Source organism: Glandiceps talaboti, chromosome 2 (genome assembly GCF_964340395.1).
Source record: "Glandiceps talaboti chromosome 2, keGlaTala1.1, whole genome shotgun sequence".
In the NCBI taxonomy this organism is placed as follows: domain Eukaryota; kingdom Metazoa; phylum Hemichordata; class Enteropneusta; family Spengelidae; genus Glandiceps; species Glandiceps talaboti.
The window spans coordinates 20504122-20529369 of record NC_135550.1 but is presented as its reverse complement, the minus strand read 5'-3'; the positions used below and the strand labels follow the sequence as shown (position 1 = coordinate 20529369).

General features: G+C 35.3%; 2 protein-coding genes across 2 annotated transcripts; one reads left to right on the top strand and one right to left on the bottom strand.

The window, feature by feature from the left end:
• Nucleotides 1–305: 305 nt before the first annotated feature.
• Nucleotides 306–9373, bottom strand: LOC144445404 (ATP-binding cassette sub-family B member 10, mitochondrial-like). The gene is made up of 12 exons (XM_078134946.1): nucleotides 9007–9373; nucleotides 8221–8424; nucleotides 7410–7612; nucleotides 6670–6804; nucleotides 5682–5828; nucleotides 4731–4866; nucleotides 3982–4077; nucleotides 3316–3525; nucleotides 2479–2558; nucleotides 1881–2061; nucleotides 1124–1202; nucleotides 306–537 (listed from the first exon to the last, which is right to left on the bottom strand). The coding sequence occupies exons 1-12, from the start codon at nucleotides 9371–9373 to the stop codon at nucleotides 306–308; spliced, it is 2070 nt and encodes a 689-aa protein (XP_077991072.1).
• A 3998-nt stretch (nucleotides 9374–13371) lies between these two features.
• Nucleotides 13372–23923, top strand: LOC144453662 (uncharacterized). The gene is made up of 7 exons (XM_078144991.1): nucleotides 13372–13495; nucleotides 16861–16951; nucleotides 17322–17391; nucleotides 17988–18037; nucleotides 22267–22336; nucleotides 22574–22623; nucleotides 23039–23923. Exons 2-7 carry the CDS (start codon nucleotides 16879–16881, stop codon nucleotides 23176–23178), a joined length of 453 nt encoding a protein of 150 aa, XP_078001117.1. The 5' UTR covers nucleotides 13372–13495; nucleotides 16861–16878; the 3' UTR covers nucleotides 23179–23923.
• Nucleotides 23924–25248: the final 1325 nt, after the last annotated feature.

Here is a 25248-nt window from a genome sequence, read left to right as displayed (position 1 = left end):
GAGAAAGTGTGCCGGGGCGTGATAACGGAAAATTATTCCCTGGATTCGCTACACGTGCTCTCCATTGAATTGCATTAGAATTGATACTGGGTATATGATAACATTTATTATTGTACATTTCTGATATGATTAAAAAGCAGGACACAAAAAATAGGAATTCTTTTTCGTAAAGATATGTGGATCCTTGTAAATCACTAAAATTTTATGATAAATTGTTCCTCACAAATGTAATAAACCCAAAATAGAATAGTTCCTGACAGGTCTATCCACGGATCATCACGGTTCACACCATTTAATTGTTGTTATCATGAAGAAGTTACTGTCTGTCGCTCAACTAACCGTCTGAATATTCCCTCAGACAATGCCATGAGTTGGTCATAAGTTCCTAACTCAGCTATTCCACCATTATGAAGTACTGCTATAGTATTAGCATTTTTGATTGTTGATAGTCTATGGGCAATAGTGATAACAGTTCGTCCAACCATCACTCTCTCCAAGGCTTCTTGTACAAGGTGTTCACTCTCAGCATCTAAGGCACTACAAGTCAAACCATATTGTTGTAGTCGGTTACATTTGGTGACAATGTTTTACATGCATATATTCTGGTCAATCTAAGTTTTAATAGACATTACCAAGAATAAATAACAGATATGAGCAGGATCAGTGGAAAATGTTTTAATAAATTAGTTGTAGTGGCTATGGTATTCTGTTATATGTTTACATCATGTCTATGAAAAGGTATATAAGGATAATTTAGTTCTTGATTACAACTTGACTGCCCCAAGGAATTACTAATTTGGTTCATCTGCCTTTATAGTTCTCATTAGATTTTCAGAACAATGCAACAGAATAAAAACTATCAGCAACCAGTATCCCCCCCCTAAAGTAATTAGCCATGTCACATTAACCTATCCCATACCATGATGTGGTGACTCTCAAGAAAATCTACTTTTATTTTTATCATTTTGACCCACTGCAACAGAGAGCACACTGTCAACTACATAGTGACATGTATGTTTCATGTAGTATTAGATGGGACAGACATGCTCCAGTACTGTAAACACACTGTAACAACCATTCTATTCTACAGCAAAGTATTCACACATGTGTAACATGATCTTACCTTGTTGCTTCATCTAATAGTAGAATTTTAGGATTCTTCAGAATAGCTCTAGCAATAGCAATTCTTTGCTTTTGTCCACCTATAAACAAACCAGGTATTAATAAGCATCACCACACATAGAGTATAAGATACATGGTGTCCTTCAGTCCTCTTTACAGACCAAATATGGGTTTTGCAGACCAAGGTTGTATGGCATTAGGGCCTGACTTTGGAAGGGCCCATTAAGTCACAATATCAAGGTCTGCAAAACCTATATCTGGCCTGTAAAGGTTTTGTCACGTACCCCATGGAACATTAGAATACATTAGAAATATTCTTTTGCTTATTTTTCTTAGAAGAAATGGTTGAACAATTTACACAACTGACTTTATTTGGGCAAAGTGTGCCTGAGCGTGATAAAGTAAATTATTGCACTGATGTGAGGGCGCTGTTCCCCACCAAATTAAAATGTAGGCTATACAGATGTGACAGTGGGTATATATGATAATGTGGTAAATGTTGTATCTTACAGACTATACCACAACATGCTTGCATTACAGTCTGTTTTGAGACAAATTCCAAACCCAAATTATTATCTAGCCCTTTGAGCACACACTATTTTCTTTCTTTGTCAGGTGGATATTTTTACTGTTAGCTCATCCGGTATGAATTTATTTCTATAACCTTGGCACTCTGAAGAGAACACAAATGCTTATTTTAAAAATTCCATGAAAAATATGAAGTTAATAGTTTGAGTTGAAAAGAATTGTTTTGTCACCTGATAGCATGATTCCTCTTTCACCAACTAGAGTATCAAACCCTGATGGGAAACCTTGTACAAAATCATATGCATTTGACATCCTAGCTGCTTCATATATGTCTTCTATTTGAACTTGAGAAATATCTCCTGCACCGTAAGCTATATTATCAGCAATAGAACTGGAAAACAAGACTGGTTCCTGGTAGAATCCAAACAGAAAACAACTTTTATTACATGTGTGTCTAACTTTCTTGGTACAAAACCAACTCTTCATTGTTTTTGGGTTGTGGTAATTACCCTACTAATAAGTTTACTAAATAATCTCTAAAATATTTGTTGGTATATTGAATCAGAATTTCCTCTACAAGAGATTATGTCTGTTCATCTATGATCTGAAAACTGGAAATGAGATGTATCCATTTTGTGTATGGTTTTACAGTCACAAATCATGACAAATTTTGTGGTCATTACATACTCACATACTCACCTTTTTAATCTACAAAAATGACAATCAAAATACCACTGGCCTTAGTTACTGTCAATGTTTGATAGCCTCATGTAGAAATGATTTCTGTACATGTGATTTATACTGTGTCTTGGTTGGAGACAGACTTACCTGACTAACAATGCCAATTTGATTCCTTAACCATTCAGGACTTAGAGATCTGATATCAATATCATCAATGAATATAAGACCTACAGGAATGTCAACACAAAGTATGATGTCAACATATCTTAGATAAAATATTTTGAATGTAAATGAAATGCTGTGTTGCTCCATTGCACACTTGTAGAGAAAAAATGAAATGCTATAATTCAGAACATCATTCATCAGAATTCATCTATGTCAAGCCAAGAGCATACTTATTACATGTACTTACATTGCATCAATCATAGTAGTGTGACCACTAGTTTTCATCATGATTTACATAATATATAAAGGTATGATGTTGCCCTTGTGAACATTTCTTTAGGAGGAGGGGGGAGGGGTTTTTGTCCTAAACAAATGATGTTCATTTATTGAGCTCATGTGACATTGTGCGATCGTCCTTAACAAACCAGTCTATTAATCAGGAACTCCACAATGTATAGCACCATAGACAGTGGAGGGGCCATTCGCAGTTGTTGACAATGGTTTCAATTACACAATTCCCGAGTATCAGGTAGTTCACTTGCACATTCTGTGTTTTGATTATGTGTGGGTAACATTTAAAATCTACCTGTGCTCAGAAAATATTTTTCTGGAATTCCCCACCAAATTTATGCAACAAGATATGGAAATCTGTTCAACTTTTACCAGACCCCCTCCTCTTTGTTATCAGGGGGCTCCAAAATCTAACCAAAAAACACTTATAGTTATCGATGACATCATCATCATCATCATCAGGCACTTTGTGATAGTCCAAATTGTTACTATCAAAATTCAAAACACCTGATCAACTTGTTTGTTTACCTTGACTGGGATCATAGAATCTCATGAGTAATGCTGCCAATGTAGATTTACCAGAACCACTGGACCCAACTACAGCAGTTACTGAACCTGCATCAACTTCTAGATTAAAACTCTGAAATATTGATGCATCAGGACGACTAGGATAGGCAAAACTTACATCCCTGAACTTAATTGCACCCTGAACCTTTGATAATACTGGTCGAATACCATCTGGAAAAGAATGAAGTAATACATTTAATTCTGTTGCAGACATGTTGTTATTTATTTGTTTTACTACATAGTCATATTATTATATTAGGGTATGCCAAACTTTGCAGACTGCTTTACATTGTATGTCATTTGTTTTGTCAAAACATTATTTGTGTATGTTAAATACAGTAGTCTTTTTCATACTGAAAAGCATTGTTACAGAGCAGATACAAACTATATATTCAATTATCATGCTGTGGTGAAATATACCAATTCCCTCATCTTGGTGTCAGTCCACCTTAGTCACACAAATAGGCAACATTGTGATGGTTTCTATCAAAGTCTTAACTTTTCTGTTGACACGTTAGTAGTGGAAGAATCAGTGACAAGGTACTTGAAGATAATTCATATTGAATGTATTTGTGAAATCACAGCAACTGTTTTAATAATTTCAAGACCATTCAAGTTTAAACTAACCTGTGAGTGGTATCGATGGTTTTGTGTCAATCAATTCAAACAGTCTTGTACTGGCTCCTAGTGCCTTCATTAATTCAGAATAAAAAGAACTCAACCCTGAAAGATCAGGAAAAGAAAGGTGTGACAATACTTGTACCATGACTGTCAGTAACATAAAGTGAAAACATTATACAAAATGTATGCAGTATACCATGCAATGATAGTAAACGTATATTAGTCAGACACTACACCAAAAGTGTGAATAATCAACACCACTTTTTCCATATAGAAATAGTACATTACATGGGATGCTTGCTGATTGACTTTCACAATTATCACAACAACTTTCATTTGTTGCAAGCTGACTACATCAAATAACGTAGGTCCACTTCAACTTGAACATGAGAATTATCACTGGGTAAGAATTCATATATTCTATATCAAACATTGTATTTCAAGATGAAATATGTTGGTCGTTATTGAATTTTGCTGATACACATGTTGGGCTGACATTTTTATCCACAATAACATGTCTTTTACTCCAGTGCATAGTTATCTATTTACAAAATGTTCATCAAAACTTATTCAAATATCTGTTTCTGTTTCCTAATTAACAGTTTCATAATTACTGTTGTATATTTATTCACGAAAATAGGTCAGAGAAAAAGACACAATTTTTGAGTGTTAATTTTCAGATGTACCAAACAAAAATTAATTTTTTTTACTTTCACACAATTCTACTTTTAGAAATTATTGAACAGAATTCTTACCACCAATTGAAATTCCTACAAAGCCAGCATATAGTAAAAATGCTGACAAATCACCAATACTTAGTTGTGCTGAATTCATCATCATACCACCACTATATAACACTGATAACATGATAAAATTCCCAGACAATCCCATCTAATAATAAAAAAACAACATGAAATATGAACTTTTTATTTTCAACTTTTATTCTCATAAAGAAAACACTGTCAAAGCATACACGTGCATATTCAGTTACAGGAAAGACAAAAGATTTTACGGTTTGGCCACTAGGTGCACTGTTTTCAAGCTGTTTTGGGACTGGAAGTGAGGGTCAGACTGAAAATAGTAGCGTATTCTAGCATAAGACACCAGACAAAAAGTTGCAACTCGTTTACATATTGTTCTTGCTGTACTATAAATTGTATTAGTGAATACCAGTGATCAAAATAGGCTTAACCACTTCATGGAGATTTTATTCACAGCTTCTTACAATGCCATACAATCAGTGCCATGTCAAACATTTTAGCCCTCACTTTACCAAATCTGGGGCACACTCTTGTCATACTTTACCTTCAAACACTTGTTAACTGGAATTTGGCATATTCCAATCTGATTAAAATCCGAGGTAGATGTCGGCTAATCGTTCATTGTTATTTTACCTTGGTATTTTTGCTTGAATTGACCTTCATGATACAAGTTTATGTTTTCGTCTTTAGAGCCACCTCTATGAAAATGTAAACATGTATCACAAAGGTCAATTCAAGCAAATATACTGAGGTAAAATAACAATGAACGATTAGCCGACATCTACACTGGATTTCAATCAGATTGAGCATATTCATGCCTTTGCCACATCATAATTAAGGAACTCCACTGTAGTCTACATCCTGGCAGACAAGTCATTAGTTTTATATAAATAGCAATCATGCTATTAAGGTATTAGTTGGTTTTTTTCACCATACTTTACTCACCATACCAAAGAATCCTCCCCTAACAAGCGCTTCTTTATAAACTAATACCAGGACTTCCTGTAGCTGTTTAGAATATGACTGACTTTCTTTATTCTCCTGTGCAAATGCCCGGACTGTGCGTATATTACTTATCCTCTCATCAGCAACCTGTTAATAACACAATACTGAAGGAATTGGAATTGGTGTATATGTACGTCAGTCACTAATGATGGTTGATTGAGTTAAATTTCAGAGAGTAACATCAAATGTAAATAACTTCTTTTGAATGATAAACTCATTCTTGCAAGCCAGAGCACACATTGCTGCTCAAGCAATGAAATATGAATATGAAATATGTACCTGTTGACTGGTACATTTCGGATGGTGTTGTAAAGAGACCTGAGGTTTACAACACAGGTTAAACTATAAAATCAAACCTTACAGGTGATGTCTGAACTTTCTTTCTTCTATCAACAGCACTGATATCTCACTCATAATATTGACAAAGACAATTAAGTTATTGTCGTATTCTTGACTTTTTCAAAAAGGTACTCTATTTAGTATCTTGGGGTAAATTAAATGTTTTTGGCCGGACATACAATGTTTTGTTTCACCCCCTGTCCCTAATGCAAGTAGTAGTAGTAGTAGTAGTAGGCTGAATAAATTGACAGTTACATTGCAGGGCTGCAGTATATGTGCTCATCGTGAATCTGCTGGATATTGATAGGTACATCCAGACATTGAAAGTGTGTTATCATATCTGGCTCTTAAAATCCTCACGTATGACACAAATTTACATATTCATGATACATACTAACATGCTACAGTTAAATTATTTCATCATAGTTCCTGTGAGACTGATCCATGAAAACAGAAGTCTCATTCACAGGACAAGTACAAAGCATATCGCAATACGATGCACTGTCTTGGGAAGACGGGCAGAGTTCTTCTATGGCCTGAGTTCTCTTGACACCCTTCACTGTATATTATCAAAGAAATTTCTACTTACCTCAGTGGCTTTAGCGAGAGAATCCTGTATATTTGTAGTGATTTTTCTCAAGTATCTGCCATATATAATGGCAAAACCAGCAACTGGAGGAACTATGGCCAATACTACACTGGCAAGCTGAGGTGATGTGTAAAACTGTTGAAACATGGAATATTATAATAATAGTAAATCAATACATGAAATAATCAACTCTGTGGTCCAGAATTTGTGCACAATCAGTGTACATGTGTCTATCAGACAAAGTTTGAAAATGAAATAAGGAACCTAAAAATTGTTTCTTCAAGACAGAAATGAGACAACGGTTTTTAACAGAATATATATGATAATGTGTAAACTGACTTTTTTATACTTGAATTGGTCTTCATAATTATAGATGATGGTATTTCAGTTGGTTTATAAATCTATGGAGGGATGCTATTGCAATATTACTGATTTTGAATATCACATGACATCATGACATCAAACTCAATGTCATTAGTGACTATGATTTGGCAAGGATTTGTTATAGCTGAATCCATTTACAAAACGTAACAGCAAATACCAATATGTTACATTACTGTTATCATGTCTTATCCATTCTTGCATTATTATTTCTACCACTGCACTTCGAAATAAAGTAGGGACCGGCTCGTTAAGAACAGAACTGTAAAACGGTCGCGGTTTGCGACGATGGTCTTATCTTGTCTTGTCCTGTCCTGTATTTCAAACACAAACCACCTCTGATGTGATTATAAACTTACCATCATTCCAACACCACCAATGACTTGTGCTGTTGATCTCAGTCCATCAGATATATTGGTGGTGACAGACTGACCAACAAGCTGAGCATCAGATGATAAACGATTTATCAGCTCACCAGTCTTTGTTTTATCAAAAAATGCCACATCCTGACGCATTATTGAAACAAAGACTCTCTCTCGTAACCGCTTGATAATCCTTTGCCCTGAAAGACAATAACAGAAGGGCATTATATAAGATCAAGAAAGTCTGATTTGGTCAATATGGTGTGACAGAAATTGTGGGCAGGGAGGTTCCTAGATCTTTGAACTTGTGATGTAAGCGGTAACTCAGAGAAAGAATACATGAAATAAAAAGAGGGATATTTTGGGTAATAACATATGCTATTTCCATATACAGACTTTAGTTACATGTGTCACCATCATCTACTGCAATGACAACTGATCCTTAGCAAAGGAGTGCATTTTATGATTCATATGGGCATAACATGTAGCCTTTCAAAATATGAGAAAAGTTTAATAAAAGCATCTGAACACACGCACACACACACACGCACACACACACACACACACACACACACACACACACACACACACACACACACACACACACACACACACACACAATTACATTTCAATAGATATGTAATTGGAGCCACAACATTTCTTTTACTCAGCCTAATAATACTAATTACATACAATGTCATCATGGCATGCAACCTAATATGAAAGCTGGGCAGAAACAAAATTCTTGTTGGAAATTCTTAACAAAATAAAATACTTGTCAAGTTAATAACTAGCATCAGATACTGACCTGAAATTTGCATCAAATAGACACGTCCAAAATTAGCAGCAGCCCCAAAGACAAAGACTCCTACAAGGATCTTAGTTATAGTTTTTAAAGTTTGGATCATTTCTTCTGTATCCAATGAAGAGTTAATAATGTCTATAATTTTACCCATACAAAATGGCACTGACATTGTAACAGCACTGGAAATACATAACAACACAATTGCACCTGTACAGTAAAAAAAGAGAAATATTTGGTTATTCAATTAAGAAATGACATTTTTGACTGTTAATTTCCCTGCAAATGATTCATTACTTGTAATCTTGTAAAGTTGGAAGACGTTAGAAAAGATATGAGTTTTGTCTTCTCTACATTTACTAACCTTTATTTCAACCAATCTCAGTTTGAAACAGTACCATGACTGCCAGCCAGCCAGTCAGTCAGTCAGTCAGTCAGTCAGACAGACAGACAGACAGACAGACAGACAGACAGACAGACAGACAGACAGACAGACAGATTCACAGATAATTTAATATAATAATAATAAGTGGTACATTTACCCAAGCGTATAAATGATTACAAAATAATGGTAACAAAAAAACAAAGGAGAGAAGGGTAAATGGGGAGTCAAGAAATAGCTTACAGCTAGTCTAGCCTTACCCCGACATTGTACATTGTGAATGATAATTATATTGAGGTTCAGCCATCTAGGCCAGACTAGGGGACTGAAACATAAGTGGGAGAAGAAAAAAAATAACGTTACATCTAATGTAATAACTAATATGTATGTTTGGAAAAAAAATTACGAACCTGCAAGTTTTGTTCTCTCTGGCTTCGCCATGGAAAAAAGTCGCGAAACCTCTCCTTTCTTTGGTACAACAACACTTTTCTGCCCTACATTTTTAGCTTTAGTACAGTAAGTTCTCCAGTAGTATGATTTGCCAGTTTGCACACATCGAAACGAACGTGTACATAACAGTGACGTAGTTCTGCCTATTTTCAACACTGACTGCACGGACTCACTACATTTATAACATCCATGTTTTGAGATTTGATGAGTAAATGTCCTGCATATACTCAAATAATGTACATTGGAGTAATTTGGAAAACCAGTTCGCAAAACACACAGTACATGTCGAAGAGGACTACCCCCGGTACGAATAATTGCAGACGACATTCTGTGACCAATTAGCGCACTCGTTGGTATAGACGTGTCTTTGCCATCCACCTCGCTTAAAATCTTCTTATCAACAGTTTACATCGATAAAACTTGCCAAAAATCGGAATCCTGAGAGGTAATCACTGCATACCCGGCCCTGTGTAAATGAATATTGACCTCAGGCCTATGCTTATTCAAAATGCATGCTGGGAGGTCAACCGGGAATCTCTCGGCCTCGTTTTCAGTGCAAGTGAATGTTTACGTTAGCAATGACACCTCAAGGCTGCATTCACAAATAATGGGCGGGGGGGGGGGGTCGGAGGAATCATGACAAAATTAGATTTTTTTTTCAAGTCCCCCCCCCCCTTTATAACCCAAAAAATTCAGATCCCCCCTCCACATGGTCAGAAATTTTCAATACATACATGCATACATACATACATACATACATACATACGTACGTACATACATACATACATACATACATACATACATACATACATACATACATACATACATACATACATTGTCTCTAATGTAAACTCATGTCACATAGTTATATACTATGGTGTTTACATTACAAATGTAATTTTATAACTCAAACAGTTTTCAAAACCATTGTTTTCATTGCAATTTTGTATACTTTCATGTCTCTTTTTTCATATTAAAAATAGAATGAAAGTTTAGCTGGAACTGTCATAAACGTTTCGCTTACATGTAATAAATCAGAATTTGTTCAACAAAGATGATCAATATTCATTAACAAAACGACAAACACATTGAAGTAGGGTAGGAACACAGTGATAGAGGGACTTTGGCAAAACAATTATCGGCTGATATATTTACTTCAAACAAACAGATAAACAACTACGAAAATCATAATTATCAACACACGCAAACATACACACGTGAACAACACTGACATAGGTCATCGTTGCTATGCAACTATTGACATAACATCTGTCTAATGTACAAATATAGACTAGTGAACTTTACTACGTATATGCTCTTGATTTATTTGTTTGAGTGTGTTTATGCCTTGTTTACATGTATTTTGTGCAAACGCCAGAACAGTCTGAAACACGCCACCATATGATAGTCATTGAAAATGATCACGTGAGATGATACATGTTGATTGACAGTGATTAACCTCTGCTTCCGAGTAACCGTATACCTACCAGCCGTAGTAAAAGTCAAGCTAAAGACTTGTATGAATTTCCTTCATTGTATACTGTTTACGATTGAACACCTCTTCATCTGATATATAGGCCTATACAATGTAAAGAGATGATTAATTAAATGTACATCAACTGTTTCTTATCAAAATCATTGTTTGATCGTTCCATATCAAAAGGTACATTTTGTTTTACCGAATGTGTTTAGGTAGTGTCATAAAAGTCACAGTGCGTATTTCAAGTACAATACAAGGCATAACAAAATAGGTCAGAATAGAATAGAACACAACACGACACGACACGACACGACACAACACAACACAACACAACACAACACAACACAACACAACACAACACAACACAACACAACGCAACGCAACACAACACAACACAACACAACACAACACAACACAACCATAACAGGCTGCACAGTTGAAATTACTAGCTGATAGTTCGTTAACTTAAAAAACCTAACTAACTAACTAACTAACTAACAAACAAATGGTATTACATGTAAATGAATTAACGATGACATGTGATGTCGGATTATGTCGATTAACGACAGATGTGACATCACAAACCTTACTGCTTTAATACTCTTTTGTTTATCATTCACCGTTTTATCTTGCAGTTGTAACATTTGAATTTATTTCTACCATCACAGTCGGCCACTTTCCAAAGCTGTGTTTAAAAATAACTGATAACGATGTTATAACGTCATGTACATAAAACACATCCGATTGTGTACGTACATTTCTTGACCGTAGAGGACAAAACACTACTTTACTGCGTCGAATAATAATATTGCGATGGAGGCTCCACCCTTTTACATGTAATAGTATTGTACACCTACAATTGAACAGGTGAAATTGACATGTATAGTACAACAATACCGCTTTGAAATCGACATCAGTAGCCACACCCGAGAATAAAAATTGTGAATTTATGTCACGAACAAATCACTTTAGGAAAAAATGTTCAAATACTGTTTTATCAGAAGTGGTGGATGCAGACTTTCTGAGTTATAGTGCTGATGTGTTTTAAAACTTACGATATGTTGTGTATAATTAGTCTTACTCAGTTTGGTCATGTGTCTCCATGGTAATATAATGAGCCTTTACAAACTTATGTGGCATTTATTATCATACAACGCTTGCGTCTCACAACAAATTTGAAAATAGAAAATGATCACCATAAGGAATTAGTAATAAAATCAAACTACATGTACCTCCATACCGTTGACTTGAAAGGCTTACAGATTGTACAAATTCTATTTTTAAAAAATTAAACACAGTATACGCAAAAACGACTGACGAACAAACACCAGTTAAATTCTGCCTAACTACGGCTTTAACGAAAAAAAAAGTCTCCGCAATTTCGAACTTTAATAAGGGAACATACTCAAAAAGTCTTTCAAACAAATTACTCCATTTTTTTCTTTAAAACACGCCCATATATGGCCACATTAGAAATGTCAACATTGTTCGGAAATGTCAGGCTCGAAATGTTGACATTGCATTGCGAATGTTTTATAGAAACTACTTCCATGAAGATGAACACACATACATGTTTTTATCTCGCGTTTGAACCAAACGTGGCTTCTTGCTGAACGATGGAATTATTGTATATATACCGGAATTCCACCAAACACAAATAATACACAGTACAATGATTTGTGACATTGAAAGAGGCGAAGTTTTCAATTTTAAATATATCGCGTGATTTTGGACAGGCTTTGAAAGACGAAGCAGTGATGACAGTTTGTATTACAGGATTTCGAATACATTTTAAACAGTTTATAGTTTACAACAGAATAGTTTTAAAATAAACGAAACTGTTAACAAACCCAAAACTTTCAGTTGACCAAGTGGTTGAAAATACGGTGCAGACAGTGTAATGTTTGATTAGGACCAAATAATCCAAAGAACTTATAATATTGATGCAGATAACGAATAACGAGAGAGTGTGCTAAATGACAAGGTTTCGACGTGTGTATGTTTAATAGGCAGTGTACCGTTAAAGAAAGTACCCTAAACATTTTCAAAAAAGTTATGGGTCAATTGTTCTTTCATGAATAATTCTGTGATGTGTGTACATTTCACCGATTACATATGTATTATTTACATCCTAACAATAAAGTCTTTGTTTATATAAAAACTGCCTTTATGTCCGTATTTATGTTGTATTTGTATGTCCACTAAAATGCAAATACTAAGGTATTATACTACTGTATGTATGTATGTATGTATGTATGTATGTGTGTGTGTGTGTGTGTGTGTGTGTGTGTGTGTGTGTGTGTGTACGTATATGGTACTTTTTTGCCTTCAGTATTGCATACAATATGTCAAATTCAATAGATTACATGTATTTGTGCCATGATAATATTTGACAACTTAGGTACGCATGTCAGTTTCACTAATATACAATTTAAAGCCTTATCACTTCGCTCAAGAATATTGCCTATTGTTGCTCGTATAAGGCTGGGATGAGAGCATTGTTAAAGGCTTAATCTCGGCGAAGTATTCACTATTTTACAATAAGGGCGAGTAAACTATGGAGATGTCTCTTATGTTTCGCACTCTTGCTGAATTGGCTAACTGAATGATATACACTTTTACAATGCCACTATAGTAGCTCACTGCACTGTCCGCCCTTTGCTGTGCGAGGAATGACAATGCGTCTTCGATTGCCCTACTTTTACCTTTATGTACTCTATGAATATTCAAATCGAACACCTGGCGTAATATTTTCGCTGTGTGATTGGGCTTTGAATGCTATATCATCAATAGTACCAGGATCTGTATGGTAGCTGTCACGTGATTGAGGTCACCTCAGTGCAGATATTTGGCTCACCTGCCTTTATCTTGTAGGGACTCTATTCTTTTTAAAACAGTGTATATTCTGTGTGTTTTGATAAAGGTGAACAACATCTCAAGATATAATCCTCGAAGACACCCGTCTCCAGGTGAGTAACACTACTACTAAGATGTAGTTGTCCACTGTCCTTGACAAAACCATGGAAGTATAACCCACGATAAGTGACAGGGACTTTAATGAATCGTCTTTTCGTTGGTTGTTGTTAGGGAGCCTTCAGTATTTACAGGGGGTGGGGGTGGGTCACATTTTACAAACCTGTTCTTGGGGGGGGGGTCATATTTTGCATTACAATGTTTGGAGAGGTCAGATTTTACAATCCGTAGTTTTGTGACTAAATTGAAAATTCAATTATTGTCAATTTATAATTTAAGTATACTTGAGTATATTTTTAAGTATAATTGAAATGTACTTGACATTCCAAAGTATACTTCAAGTATAGAATAAGTACACTTTAAGCATACTTTTTACCGTTTCATTTTGGTAAGGGTTGTTTTGTGTGTTTTGAGATGTAAAAGTTAAATGAGTACTCAACATTTATTTTTACGAGTACTTTACATGCCAAAATACAAAAAATAAAATACATATATTGTTGGAAAATTGTTTAATAAAACGATGCATATTGTTGAGTGTACCATCTCACCTTATCATTCACACTGTTCGTGAATGTTCGTTAAAATATGATGGTGATGGTAGCAGTGATGATGATGATGATGATGATGATGATGATGATGATGATGATGATGATGATGATGATGATGATGATGATGATGATGATGATGATGATGATGATGATTTAGTTTTGAATGTCATAGAGAACACGGACAGTGATACAAGTACTGACCTCAAGTAGTGACAGTGAGTCAGATTAAAGTGACACTGATAATAGCAATACTGAAGGTGAGGTGATGGTGATGACAATGATATCAGGGAACTTTTACGAGTGACCAGATTATGCACAACATGGAAATCACATTTTAGATACTAACTAGATTGTGTATGATTATAAAATACAGAGTCAAAATCATTTATTTTAATTTGTATTCATACATATAATGGGAATATTGATTAACTTTCAGTATATGCAATTGTCATGGGGAGGGTCATGTTTTACAAAATGGGACAAAAGGGAGGGTCACTTTTTACAAATGAAGAATGGAGGAGGGTCATGTTTTATTTAACATACCATGTGTGATTTCCTCCGCCCCCTGTAAATACCGTGACTGGAAGCTCCCTTAGATTCGTTAACACTGTATCCACTTTTCAAATCGCTGTCATTCGCTATCTTTGTATTAGGTTTTCGCATCAGAGCGTAATCTTCGGTATTTTCATATCGTGTAACACCCGTTATGAAGTTTGAACAGGTATCATAACAACCTCAACGTATTCTATTCTCTACAGATTTGTCATATCGACCGTAAAAACACAAACCCGTGAAGACGTGATTCAAACACTACCACGAATGAACAATACCACAGATGAACAATGCGAAAGTTTAGACATTATATCTGTTAGCGTATACTTTCTCCGTTGATAATAGTACGGAGTGTGTCACATGGGTTCTAATAAAAATTCCCCCCTGGTCTCTGCGCCATTCTTTATATAGTCAATGCACCCCATAAAATGCGGTCAGATTGCTGCCTTACCCGTTACAACAAATACAATCTGCAGGCTCTCTTCACCTAGTAGACATTAAAGGAGTCCGACATGTAATGTAATTTAGCACCGTGGCCATTCGATACGAAATATTTTTACTTTATCGCTGTTTTTTGTTCACTACGAATTAAAATGTTCAGTTTGATAAGTATTAAAAAGCCCACAGCTAAATTGTGTGTAAATGCACATAGGCTTACTGGAAATTCTTAACGGATTTCTTTCATTTCAAGTTATTCACACGCTTTATTCTTTTAGATAAATAAATTGCCTGCAACCAGTGCCACGTAAATTGACAATAGATTGCCTCTTCCGACAGATCAATGTATTCCATAGAAAATATGTGACAGACATACTGTTTGTATGCAAGGGAACAATAAACTGAATTAAACTCGATTTTCAAACAAATCTTCAAATTTATCATTATGCTGAGTCAACCAGAGACTAAATGAAAGTGGAAATGTTTGAAGATGTCAAAAAAATAAATCCTTTCTATGCTTGATCTTACACAAACATTTAGAACCATAGTTATATAGCACGTCTGGTCAATACTGTAAATACTTAGAACACTCTAATAATGCATGAAGTGGTTCAAGTTACTACAGCAATTTATACCATATAAAACCACACAACAATAACAGGTAAGGTCAAGAGGTGAATTGGTAATATCTCTTGGGGAGTGTTTCAAGTCAATTACAGGATATTTTCCTAAGAAAACAACCACACAATAACAGTTTGGGTAAATCTATGTAGGATGGGGTAATCTTTTAATTGGAACCACACCCACTTTATTTCACTTGATGTAATGTATTATCGTGAAGACAACCATGATGAAGACGAATTAATTAACACTCGCTATTTCAATTGAGATGTGTATATTTGAAAGTGGTATTGGTTGACGCATAGACCCTACTATGGTTGACGTGGTTGGAATACTACTAGTATTACACGTACAGTGGAATAGTGCTATGTAAACAATTTGCCCTTACACTTCGTGTTTCTTTTAGGCACACGGTGTTATTCTACCGTCACATAAAATATGTCACTGACGCAGAACTTCACTAGTTATGTTCACACTAAAGAGCTACGTATTAGATCTTTTATTGACACACAAATTCGGCGATAAAATCCATGCGTTTTCGTATTTTTTCACCTTGGAATTTCACCACCACAGGTGTAGCGCATTTCCTTCGTATTCCCTTCGTATATATCCCTACCCATACCTACCATATTCTTTTTTACTGGAGAAGCTTTTTTCTATAGTTATACCAGTCATAGTTCGGGTAACACAACTTGTCCTGCAAACCTTGCTTTTGATAGGATTGAGTGTCATTGTCGTATGATTTCGGTGCTATTACTTTCTACAAAAAACTTCAAAAAAAGTCTTTTACACCAACTAAAACTGACAAAAACGAGATATGATTTCTCGTAAAGAAATGAATAATGCATGAGAATAGTTTAGCTGTATAACCTGAGATGTAACGAATCATGCGAACTAAAAGAACCCAAACCCCGGGGCTCAAATACCAAAACATATACAAGTCTTTCTTGTGTGAAAATCATTGTATGTCTTTTGTAATGCCAATCTAATTTATGCTTGATATCCAATGATGTGTTAGTGTAATATCAAACTAGCATTCTTCAAGTTAACAATAATCATGGCAGGGTAACAAAGGTCCAATGACGTCATCACGTGAATTCAGGCTTAAAGATGTTCACGACTTTCAATTCACATTGTACCCTTATTCGGTTGTCTGCAAATTTAAAGGTTATCGTCTAAGTTGTATGTTTTCTTTGTTCAAGGCGGAGGTATGTAACAATATGAAGCAGTCGGTTGTATTATTCGTAACAATCAGTCTCGCAATAATCTCTATTTGTGGAGCTCAAGACGATAGTAAGTACATTTATTGCAATTACATAACAGATTGAATTCTGGATATTCTAGTACAAGGTATAATCATAAACGATGATTGCGAAATTTTGACGACTTTAATGAAGAAGAAAACCATGTATTAAGGAAGTATTTTTTGTCATTGTGTACTCCAACTCCATGCAATATAGCCAGTAGGTGCACACTTAGTGACCCCAAAAATGGTTCTGGGACCAGTGTCATTTTCCATGTCTGACAGCATTTAAACCATGATTTTGAAATAGAGAACCATATTCTAGAGAAAGCAACAGCCCGAGTCGTATCCCCCGGGACTCCCCCAATTGTAATCACTGAAGGTTCCTTAAACCTTTCTTTTTCCGTCATGTCGCAATAGATAATGATTGTGAATATGGAGGAGAGACATACAGCCAAGGAAAGACCAGAGAAGAAGATTGCAATACTTGGTAAGATTTGTTGAATGGCAATTCATACACACATGGTGTACATGTCGACACCATCATTTTATAAATGTAAAAGATGGTGTCAAGTTCATAATTGAAAACAAGATAGTGTTCACATAGGCATGTCCACACAAGAGGACACAAATCCATATATACAAACGCAAACAAACGCATCTATCCATCCATCTATGCGCGTGCATGAACGCATACGTACAGAGAGAGAGAGAGAGAGAGAGAGAGAGAGAGAGAGAGAGAGAGAGAGAGAGAGAGAGACAGACAGACAGACAGACAGACAGACAGACAGACAGACAGACAGATTTTGACACACCGTAAGACTTGAAGGCGGTCGTTTTCTTCTGATTTTAGCCGTTGACCACTTACTTCAAAGTAAAACTGTTGTCTCGACTGCGTGTTCCTAGCCAAATACTTGAATTGTCTGTGGTCACAAATTAATTTATAACGATTCGACAGATTCTACTATGCTAAATAAACATAAATAAATTCCAAAATCATATCGTATTTTTATGTTAATTATCTTATACATTTAATTCTTCAATTCTGTACTGGATACTCATTTTAATTTGCTTTTCTCTCATTAGTACTTGCTCAGATGGTGAATGGGCGTGTACGGAGATTGGATGCCAGCAAGGTAATACAATTAGTAATTATATCGTGTTCTGTCATTAACAGTGTGATCATGATGTGAATAATTATCTTATACCAGTATATGTACTGTATATTATAACGAATTCAAAGATATTGCATTTAAGATGGGGGTGTCCTTCTCCCACAGTAAGCACTTAAAAAAATAAAGACATGTAGGAGCTTTAATGCCATAAAATTTCAACCATATAATGTAAAAAATGTATTAAATGTAACATAGTCAAGGACTAGCCATCACTCACAGGAGGGTATATACTTAATACTTTGCTGTAAAGAGGAGGGATATTTACTCAATACTTTCCTGTAGAGTGGGGGGGGGGGGAGATATACCCAATACTTTGTTGTAGAGAGGAGGGTCAATACTTTGCTGTAAAGATGAGGGGTAAATACTCAATACTGTGCTGTAGAGATGAGGGGTATATACTCAATACTTTGCTGTAGAGATGAGGGGTATATACTCAATACTGTGCTGTAAAGATGAGGGGTATATACTCAATACTTTGCTGTAGAGATGAGGGATATATACTCAATACTTTGCTGTAGAGAGGAGGGGTAAATACTCAATACTGTGCTGTAAAGATGAGGGGTAAATACTCAATACTGTGCTGTAAAGATGAGGGGTAAATACTCAATACTGTGCTGTAAAGATGAGGGGTAAATACTCAATACTTTGCTGTAAAGATGAGGGGTAAATACTCAATACTTTGCTGTAGAGATGAGGGATATATACTCAATACTTTGCTGTAGAGATGAGGGATATATACTCAATACTGTGCTGTAGAGATGGGGGATATATACTCAATAGCTTGCTGTAGAGATGAGGGGTATATACTCAATAGCTTGCTGTAGAGAGGAAGGGTAAATACTCAATACTTTGCTGTAAAGATGAGGGATATATACTCAATACTTTGCTGTAGAGATGAGGGATATATACTCAATACTGTGCTGTAGAGATGGGGGATATATACTCAATACTTTGCTGTAGAGATGGGGGGTATATACTCAATACTTTGCTGTAAAGATGAGGGGTATATACTCAATACTTTGCTGTAGAGATGGGGGGTATATACTCAATACTTTGCTGTAGAGAGGAGGGGTACATACTCAATACTTTGCTGTAAAGATGAGGGATATATACTCAATACTTTGCTGTAAAGATGAGGGGTATATACTCAATACTGTGCTGTAGAGATGAGGGATATATACTCAATAGCTTGCTGTAAAAATGAGGGGTTTATACTCAATACTGTGCTGTAAAGATGAGGGGTATATACTCAATACTTTGCTGTAAAGATGAGGGGTATATACTCAATACTTTGCTGTAGAGAGGAAGAGTATATACTCAATTACAAGCTTAATATTTGACAGTGGATAGAAAATTAAGAATAAGTGGCCTGATTATCAATGATAAAACACTTGATGAACTCCTTATCTAACGCCACATTAAAAAGGTCAACAAATTGGAATATATTAAGGTATATTCATTTCAAGTATATAAAAATCATGTGCCGTACTGTCTTTTGTCACCTTTTGATGAAATTGCCCTTGTCATTATAACCTAGCTCCTTAAAAGTACCACAACAAAATATGCTGTCAGTGAACGCATACCCGCGACTTGATTCTTTTGGAAAAATGTTTTGAAGGAACAACTTTCTGGCGTCATCCACGAGAGGTATAAATGAATTGTGCAATGATTTAAATATTATCTTTGGCCTAGATGTCAAACCTTGTAGTAGCCACCCTTCCCTAAACTGTGCTATATGGTACAATGGTCATGATGGCAATGTCTTTTTCTGTATGTATGTTATGTATGTTATGTATGTATGTATGTATGTATGTATGTATGTATGTATGTATGTATGTATGTATGTGTGCATGAGTGTATGTATGTGTGTGTGTATGTATGTATGTATGTATGTATGTATGTATGTATGTATGTATGTATGTATGTATGTATGTATGTGTGTATGTATGTATGTATGTATGTATGTATGTATGTATGTATGTATGTATGTATGTATGTATGTGCTGCCTGCCTGTGTCTGTGTCTCTGTATGTATGTATGTGTGTATGTATGTATGTATGTATGTATGTATGTATGTATGTATGTATGTATGTATGTATGTATGTATTTATTGGTGGAAGGATGGATGGATGTATGGTTGGATGGATGTGTCAAAGAGAGAGAGCGAGTGTGTATGTATGTATGTATGTATGTATGTATGTATGTATGTATGTATGTATGTATGTGTGTATGTATGTATGTATGTATGTATGTATGTATGTATGTGCTGCCTGCCTGTGTCTGTGTCTCTGTATGTATGTATGTGTGTATGCATGTATGTATGTATGTATGTATGTATGTATGTATGTATGTATGTATTTATTGGTGGAAGGATGGATGGATGTATGGTTGGATGGATGTGTCAAAGAGAGAGAGCGAGTGTGTGTGTGTGTGTGTGTGTGTGTGTGTGTGTGTGTGTGTGTGTGTGTGTGTGTGTGTGTGTGTGTGTGTGTGCAGATGAAAAAGTTGTCAAATGAAAATGATCGCACCATATGTGTGTGATTTGGGTCGAAAAATATGATTCCTGGTGTGAGAAAATGCTTCCAGTCTGAGCCTAGACTGAAAGGTTATTGTTTTAATGATGTCATCTGCTTTTAGCACAGCTAAGACAACATGTAACAGGTTCATTCATGCTATAGACATGAGACATGAGACCTGCCTATCTGTGGGTGGCTTAAACTTGAAGTCAAACCACCTGGGAAGATTACTTTGACATATATTTCAGTCTTTAGTTAGCATATTGCTCAAGACAAAAAAAAAATATTATCTGCTTATCAACAGGACCACTCTCATGGCAACTGCCAAATGGTGTTGCATACTGCAAAGGTAACAACAGGGATGGATAGGCAAATAATAGATAAAACAGGAATGGAAGGACCATGTTACCAGAGACAGGGTGTTTAGCCAGACTGACTGTGCAATATTATGCTCATGTATCAACATCTTGGACTAAGTAGAGTTTAATTTTCTCCTGTAGTGGTTTGGTGTAAATTCACTTCTGAATCACTTAATGTTATGTGCAGATATTACTATGTATTGCCTGATGAACTTATGAATTACAGGACCATATGTTAGACTCAAACAACACGTTAGTGTAGGGGATTATGTCTTCGAGTGCACAAGACTTGTTTTATTTGTATATATATTGTACTGTGGGAGGGGGATACCCCTCCTATACCCTTCCCCATCAGTATATTCCACACATACATATGGGCCACGTGACATGCAACACATATCGAATAAGAATTTCAAACATTTAGTATTTGGGTATATAGTAATGGCTAGTTGTGTATTAGGTTAGAGTTAGCTTTCGTTTTCATTAAATTCACCACCAGTATACTGACGATAGTTTTAACTGTTGATTGAACTGACCATTTGTGTTTTAATCAAGTTGTCATTCTCAAGATAAAAACTTGTTCTGAATGAAATTGTAGGAGCATTATGATATTAGCTAAATCTGAATGTATTAACGGAAGGCATAAAATGTTGAACATAATGTACTATTGGTATTGATACACTGCACAGAGTTATATTGGATTCTATACATTTTGTTTCATCATGTTTTACTGCAGTGCATAATACCACAAACATGTATATCATGTACCATAGGTAGCCTCATCAAAATATATTTTATGTTGCTTTCTGTCAACAATTGCTACGCTTGTAAAGACAATTTTTATAGAAAGAATTGTATAAATTGCAAGTAATTATTGTCTCCTATGGAATATGCTGTGTACTGAGATACCCTAACGAAATTACGTGTTCCATAGACTCTAGATTTAAACATACAAGAAACAAAAATACCAAAAGTAATGTATTCTCTTAATAAGTAGCAACATTCGATTATATCCATATGGTGTTATAGTAACATATGTTAAAAATATACAGGGGTGTTTGTGTGTGTGTGTGTGGGGGGGGGGTAATGGAAAGTGTGGTCTATACTGAGGGGGGAGTGAACAGTTTGAGAAAACCTATGTTCAACTCCTAAACACCATCCCCTGCTAAGTTAAAAATTCCCTGCCCCTTATGTCTTCGAACGCTCAAGACTAGTTTTATTTGTATGCACGACCACTCATACAATTATGAGATGAAAAACAGAGAATAGTGAATTCTATGGCATTAGTTAATTTGTCTTTAATATAATGTTACAGCGGATTGCGAGCACGAAGGAGAACAATACCCCCATGACAGCAGAATAAAGGAAGATGACTGTAACACATGGTAAGACTCGAAGGCAGCCATTTACTTCTGATTTTAGCCGTTGACCTCTCACTTCCTTGTTGTCACGAATTGAATTGAAATTATAACGATTCGAAAGATTCTACTATGCTAAATAAGCAGAAATAAATTTCAAAATCATATCGTATTTTAGTGTTAATTATCCTATAAATTTAACATTTTCAATTTTTTCTACTGAATACGCTTGTATACTCATTTAGTTTGTCTTTCTCTCACTAGTACTTGCTCAAATGGTGAATGGGCGTGTACGCTGATAGCATGCCTAGAAGGTAATACGATTTGTAATCATATCATGTCCTGTCTGTAACATTTTGATCACGGCATAAAAAAAGTGATTTAATACCAGTATTATGTAACTGTATATTTTAACCGAAAGATATTGCACTTAAGTGGTCTCTAGATATGCATTTTGGGTGGAAATATTATTGTACAATACAATACAATACAATACAATACAATACAATACAATACAATACAATACAATACAATACAATACAATACAATACAATACAATACAATACAATACAATACAATGCAATGCAATACAATACAATACAATACAATACAATACAATACAATACAATACAAACAATACAATACAATACAATGCAATACAATACAATATAATACAATACAATGGATGTTTAATTGTTATTGAAATGCATTAACATATTGTCGCTCCAGGTGCGTCGACCCAATCACAGCCCAGTCAGTGGTTTATAAGCGTGGTGTGCGGGGTGGGGCTCCTCCTTACCGATTTTCTCTCGAGACGTTATGATGGACGAGAAATCAGAGAGAAACAAGAGAAGAGCCCATCACTGTAAAATGTGTAACAGACGATGTAAGGACACCAAGGCCCCGGCCGTCGGAGAATCCTGTGAGTTCAAAAAGTGAAAGAATTATCAACAAAGTCGGGGAAGTTCATAGTTTTATAGAGAATTGTGTTTTGTGCGTTTTTTACAAATCGCCTTTCCTTTTAAAAGAGACGTTATTTTTTGTTACGTTGAAGCTAGTATGTGAAACCTGATGTCTTTTTAGATTAACTTGATTCAATTGAATGTAATAAGTTGATTGATTTACGTATAGTTCATACCCCGATTCTGTACTTATGCACGGAGGTGACTTTAACGCCAGAACAGGTACACAAGATGATTTTTATAATTGATGATTCGGTAGAGTAACTACAAAGCTGGTGTCTTCCAAATTCCACGTTATTCTAAAGATGTAGTCGTAAATGAAGCTGGCAAGAATTTTCTTTAACTTTGTCATGATTTTGATCTGCATATTTTAAACGGCAGGCTGTATGATGACAAAAGAAGGGAATATAAAATATGTTACTTTTAACGATAGCAGTGTAGTTGATTATGTCATCGAGTCATCTGAGCTATTTAGCTATGTAAATTACTTCAATGTCATCACTTTCCTCTCACCTGTCACTTGCAATGTGAAAATACTCCTACCCAGAGTCCATAATGACCATATAAAGCTAACAAAGAAGACAACAATGTAGAAAAATATATCAAATCTGATAAACCTGACGGATATGTAAAACACATGTTAACAATTTTCTATGGAACGAATTTTTTACACTTTCTCTATATATGTAAAAGTCACATACCCCTCAAGATGTGAACTCATGTCACTTAGTTTATATACTATGGTGTTTACATTGTAAATGTAATTTTATAACTCAAACAGTTTTCAAAACTAATCTTTTTCATTGTATACTTTCATATCTCTTTTTTCATATCAAAATTGGAATAAAAGTTTAGCTGAAACTGTCATAAACATTTCGTCTAATAATCAGAATATATTCGACAAAGATGTGCGAGCCGTATTGATCCACAAAAAGACAGTCAAGCACATTGAAGTAGGAACACAGTGATAGAGGGACTTTATCAAATAAATTATCGACTGATATATTTACTTCAAACATAGACCCTCCACCCACAGACGTGGGTGGAGGGTCTATGCTTCAAACAAACAGATAAACAATTACGAAAATCATAATTATCAACACACGCAAACATACACACGTGAACAACACTAACATAGACCATCGTTGCTATGCAACTATTGAAGTAACACCCGCCTGATGTACAAATATAGTGAACTTTACAACTTATTCTCTTGATTTATTTGAGTGTTTATCTGGGGTTTTTTTTATTTTGTGCAAATGCCAGAACAGTCTGAAACACGCCACCATATGGTAGTAATTGAAAATGATCACGTGAGATGATACATGTGTTGATTGACAGTGAGTTCAGGAGTGGTGGGGCATTTAACCTCTGCTACCGAGTAATGTATACATGTGACCTAAATGCTTAAGCACTACCAGTCGTAGTAAAATAGTCAAAACGAAAGACTTGTATGAATTTCCTTCACTGTATACTGTTTACGATTGAACACCTCTTCCTCTGATTATAGGCCTATACAATGTAAAGAGATGATTAATTAAATGTACAGCAACTGTTTCTTATCAAAATCATTGTTTGATCGTTCCATATCAAAATTTAAATTTTGTTTTACTGAATGTGTTTTGATAGTGACATAAAAGGTCACAGTGCATATTTGAAGCACAATACAATGCATAACAAAATAGGACACAACACAACACAACACAACACAACACAACACAACACAACACAACACAACACAACACAACAGGCTGCACAGTTGAAATTACTAACTGACATTTCGTTAACAAACAAACACTATAAACATGAATTAACGATGACACGTGATGTTGGATTATGTCGATTAACGACAGATGTGACATCACAAACCTTTATACTCTTTTGCTTAGTCACCGTTTTATCTTGTAACATTTGAATTTATTTATTTATACTATCACAGTCGGACACTTTCCAAAGCTGTGTTTAAAAATAACTGAT

Coding starts and splice junctions, on each gene's coding strand:
- LOC144453662 (XM_078144991.1), top strand. CDS start 16,879: ATGAAGCAGTCGGTTGTATTATTCGTAACAATCAGTCTCGCAATAATC. Junction 16,952..17,321: donor TTGTGGAGCTCAAGACGATA/GTAAGTACATTT, acceptor ATGTCGCAATAG/ATAATGATTGTGAATATGGA. Junction 22,624..23,038: donor GCTGATAGCATGCCTAGAAG/GTAATACGATTT, acceptor TTGTCGCTCCAG/GTGCGTCGACCCAATCACAG.
- LOC144445404 (XM_078134946.1), bottom strand. CDS start 9,373: ATGTCGTCTGCAATTATTCGTACCGGGGGTAGTCCTCTTCGACATGTA. Junction 8,425..9,006: donor AGAGAGAACAAAACTTGCAG/GTTCGTAATTTT, acceptor TTTACTGTACAG/GTGCAATTGTGTTGTTATGT. Junction 4,867..5,681: donor GGGGAGGATTCTTTGGTATG/GTGAGTAAAGTA, acceptor TTTTATTATTAG/ATGGGATTGTCTGGGAATTT.